The sequence below is a fragment of the Macrobrachium nipponense genome, chromosome 12 (genome assembly GCF_015104395.2).
Source record: "Macrobrachium nipponense isolate FS-2020 chromosome 12, ASM1510439v2, whole genome shotgun sequence".
Lineage (NCBI taxonomy): Eukaryota > Metazoa > Arthropoda > Malacostraca > Decapoda > Palaemonidae > Macrobrachium > Macrobrachium nipponense.
In genome coordinates, this window is record NC_087205.1 from 17,660,474 (window position 1) to 17,676,642 (window position 16,169).

The 16,169-nt window shown below is 35.5% G+C and overlaps 2 protein-coding genes across 2 annotated transcripts in view; one reads left to right on the forward strand and one right to left on the reverse strand.

The window, feature by feature from the left end:
• Positions 1-6,977: 6,977 nt before the first annotated feature.
• The window catches only part of LOC135224382 (uncharacterized), a 65,814-nt gene continuing 56,622 nt past the window's right edge, over positions 6,978-16,169 (forward strand). The window contains exon 1 of the mRNA XM_064263337.1: positions 6,978-7,137. The gene's annotated coding sequence lies outside the window, so the exon portion shown is untranslated. The remainder of the gene's footprint in view (positions 7,138-16,169) is intronic.
• On the reverse strand, positions 8,814-9,566 carry LOC135224748 (KRAB-A domain-containing protein 2-like). Its single transcript, XM_064264074.1, has one exon. It carries the CDS (start codon positions 9,564-9,566, stop codon positions 8,814-8,816), a length of 753 nt encoding a protein of 250 aa, XP_064120144.1.

Consider the following 16,169-nt stretch of genomic DNA (forward strand, 5'->3'; position numbering starts at 1 on the left):
GAAATGTAAGAACCTATCCACGGATTTTTCATTGCAATATATCATCTCCGCCCTTCGGAGCGTATACTACTTTTATTTTGGGTTCAAGTTTACCCTTCTCATTTACTGATATATTGCTGATTTCCTGAATCTCTGTTATTGCCTTTTCTAAGTTTTCCCGTCTTGGAATCTTGGTGTTTTAACCTGTTCAATGGCGCCGTTATTTGATAGTTTGCTTCTTTTCATCTGGTGCTGTGCTCTCTTTGTCCATAGATTTGATCAATAACACTTATTTTTTTGTCTTGGGTGAATCTGCATAAGTTTTGTCCATATTTGTCATATTTTTTACATCTTTATCAACATTGTCAATTTTGCACTGAATGGCATCTATGCTAGTCATTACGTCGCCAGTTCTCGAGCCGAATCCTGAATCAGCTCTGCTAATATCTCTGCGTTTGTTTTTATTTCTTCATGTTCATCTTCAATGAGTTTCACGTGTGTTCTTTGTTCAGGCCCCTTGCAGTTGTTACAGATGTACAATCTGTTGTCACTCGAAAGTATGTGCAGCTGAACCAATCACACTTTTCACAGCAAGTGCCTTCAACAACTTCATCGGAGCAACAACCACAGGTTGCCGACTCGCTCTCAATTTGGGTCGACTCATCTTCCTCCAGTGTTTTCTGTAATGTTCCATCTTCATGTGCTCTTCTGATCATTTCTTGATAAAGTTTATATGTTATTCTAAGCTTTCCTTGTTTTAAATTGTACATTATATGATTTCTCATTTTCCTTTCTCTTCGTATGCACTGTGAACATCGCGCTAGGCTGGCACTTTACACGTATCACTTCTCAGACACGTCCAACTCGCACGGCAGCCACATCTTACTGTAATGGGCGTTATGTCTGTCCGTGCGTCTGTCATTCAATCACGGCCAAACGGCTAGCCCGATGGGCATGGAACTTAGCAGGGTTATAGTGGGGACCCCTAAGATGGTTTGTAATGGGGTTTCATCCTAACACTCCTCCTCCCCTCCAAAGGCGGTGGGGGTGAGAAGGGATTCCCTGAAACGGAGCTGCTTCTGCCCGTGAAACCGGGCTGTTTATGCCCGTAGATTGCTAGAACAAATAATGCACGTTTATTATTCGGTCTGTTGGTTTTTTCTGGCCTCGTTGTGACCATTTGCCGCTCGACTACTAAGAGATTCAGGGCCTCTGTAACACGGTTTTTTCGCAATAACTTTTTATCTATGCATTTCATAAATATAACGCTTATTCAGAATACATATTATATCAACACATAAATTTTGAGTGTATTCTGCACTACGTAGGTTGAATAAATTTGGTACTTATAATGTAAAAGTGACCTTTTTTGAAGACGGGCCAATTTACTCAGAGAAAAGGTTTCGAACGCACTCGTTACGTAACTTATGACATCATTTCTTCCCTCTTTCTCGATGGATGATTGGCTATACGTAACGAAGGATAAACCTCTGGCAACAATGACATACAAATTTAAATACAAGCAAAGCAGTACACCTTTATGAACTCTGGAACCTCCCCACTGATAATTGTCATAATGAACAGACCAACAAAATATGTTAATAAATACAAAAACACTTCGATTAGTCTAACTCCCAAAATAAGTTTCCAAAGAAATTAGTCTACTTTATAGGTCACAATCAGATTGACAAGATGTAGGGAATAGTTGGTAATTACCAAAAACATAGTAGACAAGCTTGATTTGATAACTGCTATATCCAATATCAAGCAATTTTTATTTATTGGCTATCTACCTATTTACTGAAAAAAAACAGCCGGTACCGTATATTGGCTTTAAACCTTCACCAATAATTATCGTCAGAATGGTGACTTCATGAGGCTCCACCCACTTTCGCCTCGTTATAATTCAGGATAACACTAAAGGCTACCATGGGCATTGTTGGATTAGAACATTTAACTTCTGGCTATAAAAACTAATTTCTCGAGTAGTTGTAAGAAGTGCTAAATGATCCTCAAGGATCCCAGGAGTTGGTCTAAACGTTTAATTCATGTATATTACTGCTATACTGTTGCGGCACTACTGCTACAGTAGTATTACTACGCTAGCACTGATACCCCACCCACATCTATGTATCGTTCCGCCATTCATAAAGTCTTTGGGTTTCAGAGCCGATGGCATTTCTGTCTGGTGGATGGGCGGGGCAACATTTAGTCAAAAGGTGTTTGTTTACCTTGCTTACGTAATGAATGTTTTTCGACTCTTGGCTCGTAATCATTGGCCATGGCGTCGGCTGGATCATTTTTACTCTATAAAAATTAAAATTATCGGGTTTAGGTTATTGATAATGCTGAAAAAATTTGTGTGTGGTTGTAAAATATACATATGTCAACTTTCAGCTACATCCGATGCTTTGACAAGGAGCAAAGTCCAAAAAACCGTGTTACAGAGACCCTGAATCTCATAGTAGACTCCTGTGTAGTTAAGTTCCATGGGGGGAAGTTTGTTAGCCCTCTACGCACAGACATGGCGACTGTTTGCTATCCGAATAGTTTACACTAGGGTTCAAAATTAACTGGAAAATACAAAACCGGTTAATAATCCTCCGAAATATTCATAACCGGTTATTAACCAATTAATAAAATGCAAACCAAAACTGGTTGAAGGGGAAAGAAAACGGAAATGTTGATTATTCATTTATTCATTCAGTATCAAAGAAACATTTCCTTTTTATGATAATGAGTTTATTATTCAGAATAATATAAAGCAACATAAAATATTGTATGTTTACTTTTAATAATACCTGATATTTGACCAAGATTCTATCTTGGAGAACGAAAGTAGTTATAAAGTAACAAAAAAAATATTCTCGATTTTGACAAAATTAGTAATTTTTCTTGAAATACTCTTTGAAAACACATAATGAACCAATTGATCTGTCAGAAAGATTTGCTTTTATTTTAGTAATAAATAAAACAAAAGCTGAAAAAGCTCTCTCAGCCTAAGCGCTTGCTGCTTGAATTTTCTGAAACGAACGATAAACGATTAACCGGTTAAAATGGTCTAGTAACTGGTTATGAACACGAAAATTTTTAATCGATTAATAACCGGTTATTCTTGACCGGTTTTGAACCCTAGTTTACACCAGCATATCACTTTAAATAGCATAGTTTAAGAATTGTATAATCTCGCGTATCATTCTGAACAGCACGGTTTAGATTAAGGCTGAATTGAAAGGCTCAAGATTTGTATAGACGATGTCTGTACCCCGCAGTGACAGACACCTTTGCTACGTTTGCATCGGTGTTTTTAATATTTATTTTTCCGCGCTCCGTTTATTCTTTAAAGACCTGTTGGGTTTTACGATTTGCCCGTTGTTCTCGCTTTCATTCAAATGGCGAAGAAATTTCAAAAGATCCAGTTTAATTGCATGATTTACATCTATTGAAAGGAAGGCACCAACTAAATCAGTGATTCTCAACCTTTATATGACCACGCCCCCTCAAAGAGTCGGTCCTTCCTTCCACGCCCCCCTTGCATATGTGAGTAAAATTCCCTCCCAGACTAGAAAAAAAGAGAAAAAGAAAAGGTTTCGAGGGATAGGGAGGGAGGTCAATAACTACAAAACACTGTCACCCCAACGAGCCTAACTAGAGTAATAGACTCAAGGAAAGTAACGTTTATAAAGCGATACTTTTGCATTTTTTCATAAACCTCTGAATATTAGTTCCTCACTCATTAAGAGAATAACGAATATAATTAGAAAATTTTTGTATTCATTTTTCCCCAGGGCTCGCCCCTCCCCTGGAAATTGCTGACGCCACCCCTAGGGGGGCGCGTCCCCCAGGTTGAGAACCTCTGAACTAAATCTTTCCAAAGGACTAAACAAATCCAGTATCGGACATTGATTCACCTCTCGTTGCCTCGTGGAACGAATAAATCTCTCTTCGCTTTGTTCTGGTTTTATGAGTTATTGTCGTTCTTGAATGCCGACGTGCGTGAATAAACTCACTGAAAGGGCCTTTTATGAAGTTGAACTAAACAGATATCTTCTAGAGCCTCCTGTTTTCCGTGAAGCCACAACAAAAATAATAAATACTTTGGACGTTGTCCCCTGATGAAGAGAAACTCAGTCAATTGAACTCCCGCTGTTATAATAATTTCATAGTGGTTGTAAATTTTACATACTTTATTTTTATGGCCCGTTCATTTCGGTATTGCCTTCAGAAATGTTCGCACCTGTCAGTTGATGAATTTCCTGAACTGATTTATAAGCTGAAACACGTACAAGAACACCATTTCTTGTATTATGAGAATTTACATTTCTTTATCATTTCTTCTCTTGCACGTTGTCCCTTATCGGTGAGATTTTCTGTAAATCATTTTTTTAAGTTAATGTTTATGGTTACAATGTTGTTTCTTCAAAATATCTGTCGGAGCGGAAATTCTCACTCATACTAACTTGAACAGATGAGGTCATTAGTACAGCAAAATGGGTCACCCTGATCAGACCCTCAAAACAGCAAAATGGGTCACCCTGATCAGACCCTCAAACAACAAAATGGGCAAAATGTCACTGGGATCAGACCCTCAAAACACATGGGTCACCCTGGGATCAGACCCTCAAAACAGCAAAATGGGCACCCTATCAAAAGGGACGCAAAATGGGTCAGCACCCTGATCAGACCCTCAAAACAGCAAAATGGGTCACCCTGATCAGACCCTCAAAACAGCAAAATGGGTCACCCTGATCAGACCCTCAAAACAGCAAAATGGGTCACCCTGATCAGACCCTCAAAACAGCAAAATGGGTCACCCTGATCAGACCCTCAAAACAGCAAAATGGTTCCACCCTGTCAGGACCCTCAAACAGCAAATGGGTCACCCTGATCAGACCCTCAAAACAGCAAAATGGGTCACCCTGATCAGAACCCTCAAATAGCTGACAAGAGTCGAAGGGTGTATTGCATTTTTGATAAGCAATATAGAAGAGATGGGTTGGGAAAATAGGCAAAGAAATGGGCAGAAACTGTATCTTGTTGTCAACTAAACCTGGGTAAGTCAAGGGATACCCATTTACCCAGATAAAGAGAGCTTACCTGATTGTGACTGACAGGAATTAACAGTCATGTACAAAATACAGGAAAAAGGTCACATTCAGATTCCTAGAGGAAGCTTGCTGAAATATGACCTGGGTAAATATATGAGATAGAGTTAGAGGAATTCATAAAAGCTAAGAGTAGCAGATTAAGAACACCTGTGGTGTTGAAATCACCAGGAGAATTAGCCATAGCGTAATAGCCTACGAGGGCTGCCCTTACGCTAAAAGATCAAACTGTAGTTTTGTCGGCGTAGAGTCAGAAGTAAAGAAGACGGCCAGATTTACAGTTTGTAGCAAAAGGCAGTTTATTATGAGAAAGCAAAGAAAGCATTTGAAAAGGAAGAAATGGACTGTACTCGGGCTACTGGTAATTGAATTGGCCGAAGACACGAACTGTTCAAGCAAAACAAGTTTTCATATCGACAAGACTTGGCTCTGGAAGAAAACGAACACAATGGCCAACGTCATATTCATAAATTAATAGTTGAAAGTGGATGAACACCATTTCGCAGAAACCTTTTGCAAATTTACTCCCTTCATGCACCTGTACAGATTAGATCATCAGCATTGCTTCAAACCCCCTACACACATACTACTCTGTTTAACTTCTGTTGAACCCATTCGCATACCATGGATGTTAAGTTCCTTTCTTTCTGATTCCTCTTTCACAACTTGTGTCATGATCTTTTGATGTCTTTAACTCCTCACTTCTGCAAACATATTACCACTTCCGTGTATTTCCAAATTTTTCAGTCTTTCACTCTGAAGTCAAATGGGTCATAATAACAGATTCTGTTAATAACCTTTCTATTTCATTTGCATTCAACATCCACAATTCACTAGCATCATACTTTCTTACTAGGCTTCCGTAGATGTTCCAAGGCTTTTCCCAGTCTTTGGCTTTTGTCAGTGTTTGTATACCATTTGTTATCTTCACCAATTCTGTGGCTCTCCTCTTCTCTCATCCACTAGTTTATGTATATATATATATATATATATATATATATATATATATATATAGATAAATATATATATATATATATATATATATATATATATATATATATATATAGTATATACATATATATATATATATATAGATTATATGTGTATATATATATATATATTATATATATATATATATATATCAAATACCTAATTATAAATAACCTTATCATAAATATACTTTGTAAAGGTAAAGGCGTTTATATATATATATATATATATATATATATATATATATATATATATGTATATATGAATACTTATCACATCACCGTGATTCATATAAATCATTCGAGCTACAAATGTCCTTTAATATCTAATTCGCTCTACCTCGGAATTGATATATTTTCATATATGTACCGAGGGGAATTTTTAGTTGATAATAATTTCGTCTCTGTCCGTTCCTGATTTCGTTCCCCGTCCAACTGGACAGTGGTTCGATCCCATGGAGGGACGAAATTATTATCAACTAAAAATTCCCCCTCGGTACATATATGAAAATATATCAATTCTGAGGTAGAGTGAATTAGATATTAAAGGACATTTGTAGCTCGAATGATATATATATATATATATATATATATATATATATATATATATATATATATATATATATATGTATATATAAATATATATATATATAATACATACATTACATATAATATATATATAATATATATATATTATATATATATATAAACGCCTTTACTTATGTTAGAATAACATGCATTTAAGCAATACAAAGTATATTTATAATAAGGTTAGTTGCAGAATATTGTCCGAAGACCAAACCTTTATTCCTGCTTTTGTCCTGTAGTAAGCTGTTACCGATCACATTCACACGAATTGAACTGATAATATATAAGAAAAATTATTTTTCTCCTTCAGATTACATGACACATGCGTCGTTTCATGAGACTCAGTGAGGGAGAGAGCCGTTAAAAGCTTAACCGTTGACGTCAAACGTCCACTCTGCGTTGAGCCACTGGTACTAACGGACGGTGTCGTTCGCTATCGACTGAAAAGATTATTCACTGAACGCTTGAATAGAAAGGTGAGAATTTTACAAAGTTATGCTAGATTCTTAGAATTGTTTAAACTGATTTACTCTTAAGCAAAATAGTTCGATGTTATTGCAGTGGTATATACTTTTTTCCGAGTTCGTAAATGCACAAATAATTGATAAATGAATGGTATAGCCTATGTGAGAACTGTTTTGTATGTTATGATGATAAGATTTTTCTTACGTTTATATGTAGTTACGCATGAGTGGAATTTTTTTTCGGGGGGGCGGGTGGGGCGGTCATTTTCATTCAGTTTCTTTCTCGTAAAGCCAACGGAAACTAGCTACTCTCAGAAACTTTTGTAAATCCACACCAAGGTACGTCCCTGTGTTATAAAATAATAATTGAAATGTCGAAGACTTGATTTTCTTGTAGCTTGAATAAGCACGAAACACCAATTTCATTCTATTTTCATTGCGTACATCTGCAGTATTTACTGTAGTACTAAGCTCTTTCCTGTTTATAATATATATATATATATATATATATATATATATATATATATATATATATTACCAGCGAAGGGCGTCGCCCCCCCACTAGCTTTAATATTTGGTATGCGTTTTAGCCATAGCGTTAGGCGAACTGGTAACCCTCAGTCTCTCCTCTCTCTCTCTCTCTCTCTCTCTCTCTCTCTCTCTCTCTCTCTCTCTCTCTCTCTCTCTCTCCATTCCATCAGGTCATCAAATTAGAGTCGGAGTTACAAAAAATATATACGTTTTATTCAAAGCAAAATATTAGTTGAATAAATTCAAGTTCTTACAAGATAATTAATGGAATGATAATAGTTCAAGTCTCACAGACAACTAACTCAGATAACCCCCCGGTATTCAAATGTTTTAATCAGTAATTAGTCACATCAATTATATCTCCTCCAAAATACAGTCCCCTCACTAGGACACTCGGTCCCCTCACTAGTGTGTTCTCCTGTCTTTTAAAGACAGGAGAACACACTAGTGAGCACACACAATCATAAAGACAAAGTCAAAAGATTAAATGAAATGGAACATCTTTACAAAATGTCAAACAGACAACAAGCCATCCCTTTGGCTAAAGTATGATAACACTTACCCATCACAGCTTGGAAAATCACTTAAACAAAAATACATTATGGAGCCATTCAGGCTCTTTCTCGCCAAGGCAGCTGTCTCCCCAGTTCTGCCTAAAACTCGCTGTTATGAATAGAAATACTTTGTACGCGTACACATGAATTCACACTCTTCGCCAACACCCTAATTAACTGGTCACAGCCAGTTTCCAAAGACACCTTGAACAATAGCCTCACGACACTGATATGCTTAAGTAAGGAACTTTAACATCACACCACCCAAAAAGAGATGTCAGCATTCTTAGGTCGTCGCTTCGGACTCTGTCTCCATGGGAAGTTAAAAATGATGAATCTGCACCTCACATTATAATGGTACATTAAACATTATTAATCATAGCCCTCTTTTGTCTAACACACACACACACACACACACACACAAATATATATATATATATATATATATTATATATATATATATATATATTACAGTTAATATGTATATTCCCTGGAAAAAACAGTTAATACATATATTACCTGTTTTACTCAGGGAATATACATAATACCTAAAAATTTCAGTTATTATACATATTACCTGAAATTTAGAGGCTTTTTTTATACTTATTCCCTAAACTGAAAATTGAAGGGGTGAAGTGAGGGCCACATCACTTTCAATTCTTCGATGACTTGAGCAGTAAATTCTGACCCATGGTCACTTTGCAAAATTTGAGGAGCAGCGAACAACAGAAAAATGTCCAAAAGTTGATAGGCTACCTCTGCTGCACGCTTTGATGTAAGGGGTCGAAGAACAATGAATTTTGTCAAATGGTCTTGGTACGCCATAATCCAAGAAAATCGCCCCTTCATTGATTGCATATCAATGAGATCAACTTGGCCTCGTGTTCCGAATTCTTTGGTCAGGATTGGTCGTACAACTGTCCCCTTAATGGTAGGTCGTCTCTTTTTCTTCTGACACTCAATGCATCCAGCCTTGAACAGATTAATGGACTCTTGTGTGATGTTTGCATACTTTTGTGACAGATTTTTTATCATTTTGTCTCGGCCACCATACCCTGTCAAAATGTGTGCCCTTTTCAGAATACTAAATGTCTCCTCAATGAATACAAAGTATACTGGTTCAGATTTTTCATCTTTGCGTTTTCTTATCAGTTTTTGAGTGTCACCACAATTCAGCAGCTCATTTTTTTTTATTAGATAGTACTGGCGCGGGCTTTTGACTTTCGTCTTCTGGCTGGTAATTAATTCATTTACTGTTTCAAAATATTCATCACGTGTAATTAGCACTTTTGTTTCTGCCATGCCACTTTTTTGTTCTTCCACAAAATGTTGCTCCCTTCTGGCTTCAGAATCCATTTTACAATCAGAGACTTTGAAGTTTTCACTACCAAGGTCACAAGTCACACTGAAACAAAGAGAAATAAACAAAGAAGACGTGACAAAGGGCAGTAGGCAATAGTCATATTGTTAATAGGCCTATTGGAGAGTGAGTAATTAGTAATTAGCAATCAAGAGTTATCGTATTTTAGAAATGTCACTTTTAGTATCGTATTTTATTTTTCATATTGTATTGTCATATTTTCACTTCACCCCTTCAATTTTCAGTTTAGGGAATAAGTTTAAAAAAAAGCCTCCAAATTTCAGGTAATATGTATAACTGAAATTTTTAGGTTTTATGTATATTCCCTGAGTGAAACAGGTAATATACGTATGTATTAACTGTTTTTTTTCTGGGATTATACATATTAACTAATTATACATATTAACTGTAACATATATATATATATATATATGTATATATATATATATATATATATATTATATACATATATATATATATATATATATATATATATATATATATATATATATACTTTTCTAGGTACGCATAACCTTTAAATTGATTTATTTTAACATCTCTTGATTCCATCTCTAACCGTTTTATCTTTTTTTTTTTTTTTTTTTTTTTTTGCCGTGTTGATTTTCGCCTAATTATGTTCAGTAGAAATTAATGTCTTTGGTATCGTGGTTTCCCTCATCAGTACCTTTTAAAGATTGTATAAATGATCATCAGTAAATCTTCTCTGAGAATTTGGTATTCAGACACACTTTTCTGTCTAGTGTATTTTGTCAACCTGTCACGTGAATGTCAGCAGTTTCGTATTTGCTCTGATGACTTAGTGTACGTAATCCATTAACCCCTCATTCAACGCACCTGCAGGTTGGGAGGAAGTCCTAACATCATTTCAGCAAATATGAACAACGCCATACTATGTTTATTTTCCATCTGTCCATCCGCCTGTGGTGTTTGCGCATGGTAACACTGCGTCCCGGGCTTTAAATAATATCCCATTTCGAATATTAACAGTGTAATTCGCATACAGTGAATTCTTAAAACACATTTCAGTTGAAAATGTACACCCAGATATCCTTTTATTTACCTAAAACTTACACATAGCGTAACTATTTAAAGCCCGGGACGCAGTGTTACCATGCGAAACACTACAGGCGGATGGACAGTTGGAATAAAAAGTATAGTTAGGAGGTTAGTGTTGCTATCCAAGGATGACTGTCGTCTGTGCCCTATGGTGGCTGATCTTTCATGCAAAAGATTATTACATTAATTTGGTTTTTATTTTTGTCTGAACCACATTTGCCTCTGGGTTCCATGAATGACCAAATGTGCAAGTCGTATACCCTCACTCGCTGTGTAGTACCAAGTAATTTTCTTTGATGTAGTTCTTAAGTTCCAATTTCTAAACCTTGCGCTATCACATTCGTGACTATCAGGTAATTAGCGTAGGTTAACAGAGGCTCTGGATTTTAAACAAAGTAGGCCATTAGTCCTTCCTTGTCAAAGTGTTGAACCTGAGAACTTCCGCTTGGTGAGCGAGATTGTTATCGATCACATTACAAAATCCATTAGCATTATCATTTTTCCCATTTGATTCGACTATAGGTACATTTTTTTGGTGCTTTAATCTCCTTAGTCTCATTCCTCCTTGTATTTTTTTTTACTCGATATTGATGAAACATTACAGGCGGATACTTTTCGAGTTTGTCATCTTTAGCCCCAAAAATGTTTGGCCTAGGCCTATTTGCTTCAAAGATACACGTAAATGTAAAGTTCAAGTAACTATGATAATTACAGGCCTATGGTAGACGGCCGCACGAATTCGTTTATTAATATAATGTCGACCACACAATATAGAAATGGCTGTATAAAATACGTAATTTGATCCCCCGAGGGACTATAGTGATCTCTTCGAAGATGAGAAAGAAATCGAAAAAAATAATAAGTATCAAGACCTGAAAATAGAAATAAGAAGTATATGGGATATGCCAGTAAAAATTATACCCATAATCATAGGAACACTAGGCACGATCCCAAGATCCATGAAGATGAACCTGGAAAAACTAGATGCTGAAGTAGCTCTAGGACTCACGCAGAAGAGCGTGCTACTAGAAGCAGCGCACATAGTGAGAAAAATTATGGATTCCCAAGGAGGCAGGATGCAACCCGGAATCCACAGTATAAAATCCACCCAGTTGAATAGGATATATATATAATATATATATATATATATATATATACATATATATATATATATATATATATATATATATATATATATATATATATATATATAAAGATAAATGCCACGAAGGAAAAATAAACGAAGGAGTCTGCGAGATCTTTCGGCTGAAAAGCCCTTTACTTAAGCAGCTACTGACAAAAATACGAGAAAAGACAATACAAGAAGGTTCGTATAACTGACAGATAGGGATTATAGAAGGATTAGTGCCTAGAATCCGACACACCTGGAAGATAAGAAACCTTCCCAAACAAGCATAAACAGAGGGTGCAATTAAAGGTTTAAGACAATCATCTCAGATACAATCTCCAGACAATTAAAGGATTATAGGTGACAGCTATACGGAACCTGGTAGACAAAACCATATTCACAAAAAATGACAGACATACATTACAATAAAAAAATTTTTTTTTAATAACTCTAAGGCAACTGATTTTTATTTAAGTCAGTAATTATATATTTGAGGTCATTCTTAAACATGTTACAGATACAAGGGTCTAAATGAAAAAGGCCACGACTAACATTGAAATTACAATGAAAAGTAAGTTGTATTAAAGCAGATTCTAAAAGATTTCGTGATAAGACATCTCTTGACCGTGCAATTACTGAACTTGCTTACTTCTAAGCAAGGGCTTAGAAGTAAGGCTAAGCCAGCATAAATACTCTGTAAAAACTGGGCAAAAATCTAATGCATTATTTATTCATTTAAGTGAAAACAACCACCGAATTAATTGGATTGACAGTTCAGTAATTGCACGGTCAAGAGATGTCTTATCACGAAATCTTTTAGAATCTGCTTTAATACAACTTACTTTTCATTGTAATTTCAATGTTAGTCGTGGCCTTTTCATTTAGACCCTTGTATCTGTAACATGTTTAAGAATGACCTCAAATATATAATTACTGACTTAAATAAAAATCAGTTGCCTTAGAGTTATTAAAAAAAAAAAAAAAAATTTTTTTATTGTAATGTATGTCTGTCATTTTTTGTGAATATGGTTTTGTCTACCAGGTTCCGTATAGCTGTCACCTATAATCCTTTAATTGTCTGGAGATTGTATCTGAGATGATTGTCTTAAACCTTTAATTGCACCCTCTGTTTATGCTTGTTTGGGAAGGTTTCTTATCTTCCAGGTGTGTCGGATTCTAGGCACTAATCCTTCTATAATCCCTATCTGTCAGTTATACGAACCTTCTTGTATTGTCTTTCTCGTATTTTTGTCAGTAGCTGCTTAAGTAAAGGGCTTTTCAGCCGAAAGATCTCGCAGACTCCTTCGTTTATTTTTCCTTCGTGGCATATCTTTATTTATGGATTTATCACGTTCCTAACTTTCGTGATTCTGTTATACATATATATAATATATATAATAAAAGGAGCCCATAAAAACACCAAAATATAGAGAGGAAAGTACTATATTTCAGAGACTGCTGTCTCTCTCTTCAGGTATATATATGCCTTAATAAAAGAGAAGCAGGTAATGAACATCTCAAAAGGGGCATGGATTTCGGATGTCGTCGACGAAGTGTTTATTCAACCAACGCTTAAGAAGATTAAAGGAAGATTATCAGCGGGGGTGACCTAAATTGGCTTACTTGTGGACGGATCTCTTGGTATAAATACCACCTTTTCTGTAAACTTTTCTCATTCATATACCTGAAGAGAGAGACAGCAGTCTCTGAAATATAGTACTTTCCTCTCTATATTTTGGTGTTTTTATGGGCTCCTTTTATTAGATGGAATTCTGTTGTTACAGACATTTTCACCAGTCATATATATATATATATATATATATATATATATATATATATATATATATATGTATATATATATATATATATATATATATATATATATATATATATATATATATATATATATAGAAATTCATGCACAACGAAAGCTTTTGAGAACCTGCTCAATTCTGCATTTTAATCTGGCCACCACCACAAGTAATAATAATAATAATGTTTTATTTTTCTTCATTGTCACGATTCTGTCGCATTTTCTCTTAATCTTTTGACATTTTTTCTTCATCTTTGAAAAATTAAACCAAACCATATCGATTTTCCCGTAGGGTATACGATCACCTTTCATAAATGTTTATTTATAAAGCACATCAAAGGTTTTACTAATATAAAATCAATAACAAATCTTCTAGCTATCAAGTAAACTATGACAAACGTAAAATAGATATCACCACATTTTTACCAGCGCTAATATGCGGTTATTGATCCTTTATTGATCCAGAACACACTCACGCATGCCTCAAAAGAGTCTGGTCGAACATTGGGTATTGGTTACGGACAGGACACAACTCAGCACACATCACCAAAACGTAGGGAACATTCATAGGACAGACATACAAACAGATGTAGTCTAGTCTTTCAATCTATCCATCGATAAATGAGACAAATGCAATGGAAAACATTGAACAAAGTTAAATGTTAAGAAAACGGTGGAAAACTTTATGTATGCCCTTCCCTTTCACTCGCAGCGCTTTATTGAAAAATGGGGCAAAAATAAAATGGTAAAGACTGAGAGAGAGAGAGAGAGAGAAAAGTAGAAAATGACATATAGACTTACATTATTGGGTAAACTAAGTGTCATTGTGAATTTTGCTTTCTGTGACGGACAGCTTCTCAATTTTTGGTTAACATTTGTATCATTATGATCCTCGTTTTGAGACAATTCAAGTGAGGTCTTGTTTTTGTATTTCAGAAGTACGCATTAGAATGAAATTGACGAACTTTTTCAAGTACAGATACTGTCTTTCTAACAGAAGTAATAATATTATTATTAGTAATTATATATTTAATGAAAGTAAGTTGCATCTGTGGAATTCTTGCACTGTATAAAGGCCAGAATTATAGTCCGATGGTTCTAAATCCGGCGGGCTGGGGGATGGGTTGGAGGAAAATGACCTATCACCGGGCTGGAAACTCTCAGTCTCTCGAGAGAGTTCACACATGCAGGATGTAGGTCTTTCAAAAGTATCCCCCAGGAGAGGTGGAACAAACATCCTGCCTTTATGAACTCTCGAGAGAGACTGAGAGTTTCCAGCTCTGTGATTGGCTTATCAACAGCCAATCAGGAACGTCGTAAGGGGCTGGCCTAGACATCACATGCACGGTTGATGTGAATCTACTATAGCAGTTTGTTGCTTATTTATTATTTGGAATGGACCTTTTGAGGAAGACTATTTTGGAAAGGGGGTGGGGCGGGAAGTGACATACGGAAATCTCATTCACTTTTCACTTCCCACAATTTTATTATTATTATTATTATTATTATTATTATTATTATTATTATTATTATTATTATTATTATTAATTTTCGGCTACCTGGAAACGTTGGGAGCCCAAACAGGGTTAAAAGAAACATATCATTATGGACCTCGTGCGTGACGCTGCCAACAATATCTTATTTTAGTATTTCTGCCTAATATTTAGATGTACAAAATAAAACTAATCATAGCCAAACAGATACAGTCTTTATAGGTAACATTATTACAGAAAATGTGAAGATTATATTCACTACTTTAAAAGTATGTATTTTGTATTTCACCAATGCTTTTAAAATAAAAGATCGTCTGCTTCGAAACCAAATGTTATGAGAAAAATATACTTGGTTCTCCTCGGCCTAGTGCGTCATCGCCTCTTGTGATTGTTTCTCTCCTCCTCACTTAATTATTCATGGAAAAGGCCACAAATGTCTTTTGATCAATGACTTTTCATTTTCCCATATATAAAAAAAAAATGTGAGTATGTATCGGAAGAGCAACAAAGGTATACTTAGTGTACCGTGATTTTACGTATAGAAGTATTTCCACGTCTGGGAATGTTTTAGGATCCCGTTCGGAATTTATCGTTCAGGTGTTAATTTTGGTATTTTTTTCTTGGTTACTTTTTCTTTCGTTTTTCCAAGTGTGGTTTATTGCGTTTTTGGAGTTCTCAGAAGACTGCGTCTCATTTATGTAAAAAAAAACTTTTCTGCTTAAATACCCATTGATTTTATTATATGTACGTTAATTACCATATAAAGACGCATAGCAGACGCTTGCTTTGTAGAAAAATTAATAAATAAAACGGAGAATTAATCGGCAAATAGATATCTACAAACCACCCTTATATTTCTACTAGCATTCTTCAAGCATCCATAACTTCATTTTACATGAGAGAGAGAGAGGGGTTTTCATACTCTCCGTGAGATCTGAGCACGCATCCTCTTATGTTTTGTGTAGAGGAGGAGAATCCTTATCCCAGAGATGTTCTTGACCATTGGCTATGATCTTGTCGCGTGCAACAGACAATGAAAGCACACGGAACCCCACCCCCACGCAAAAACTGAGAAAACTTTACAGGA

Coding starts and splice junctions, on each gene's coding strand:
- LOC135224748 (XM_064264074.1), bottom strand. CDS start 9,566: ATGGATTCTGAAGCCAGAAGGGAGCAACATTTTGTGGAAGAACAAAAA.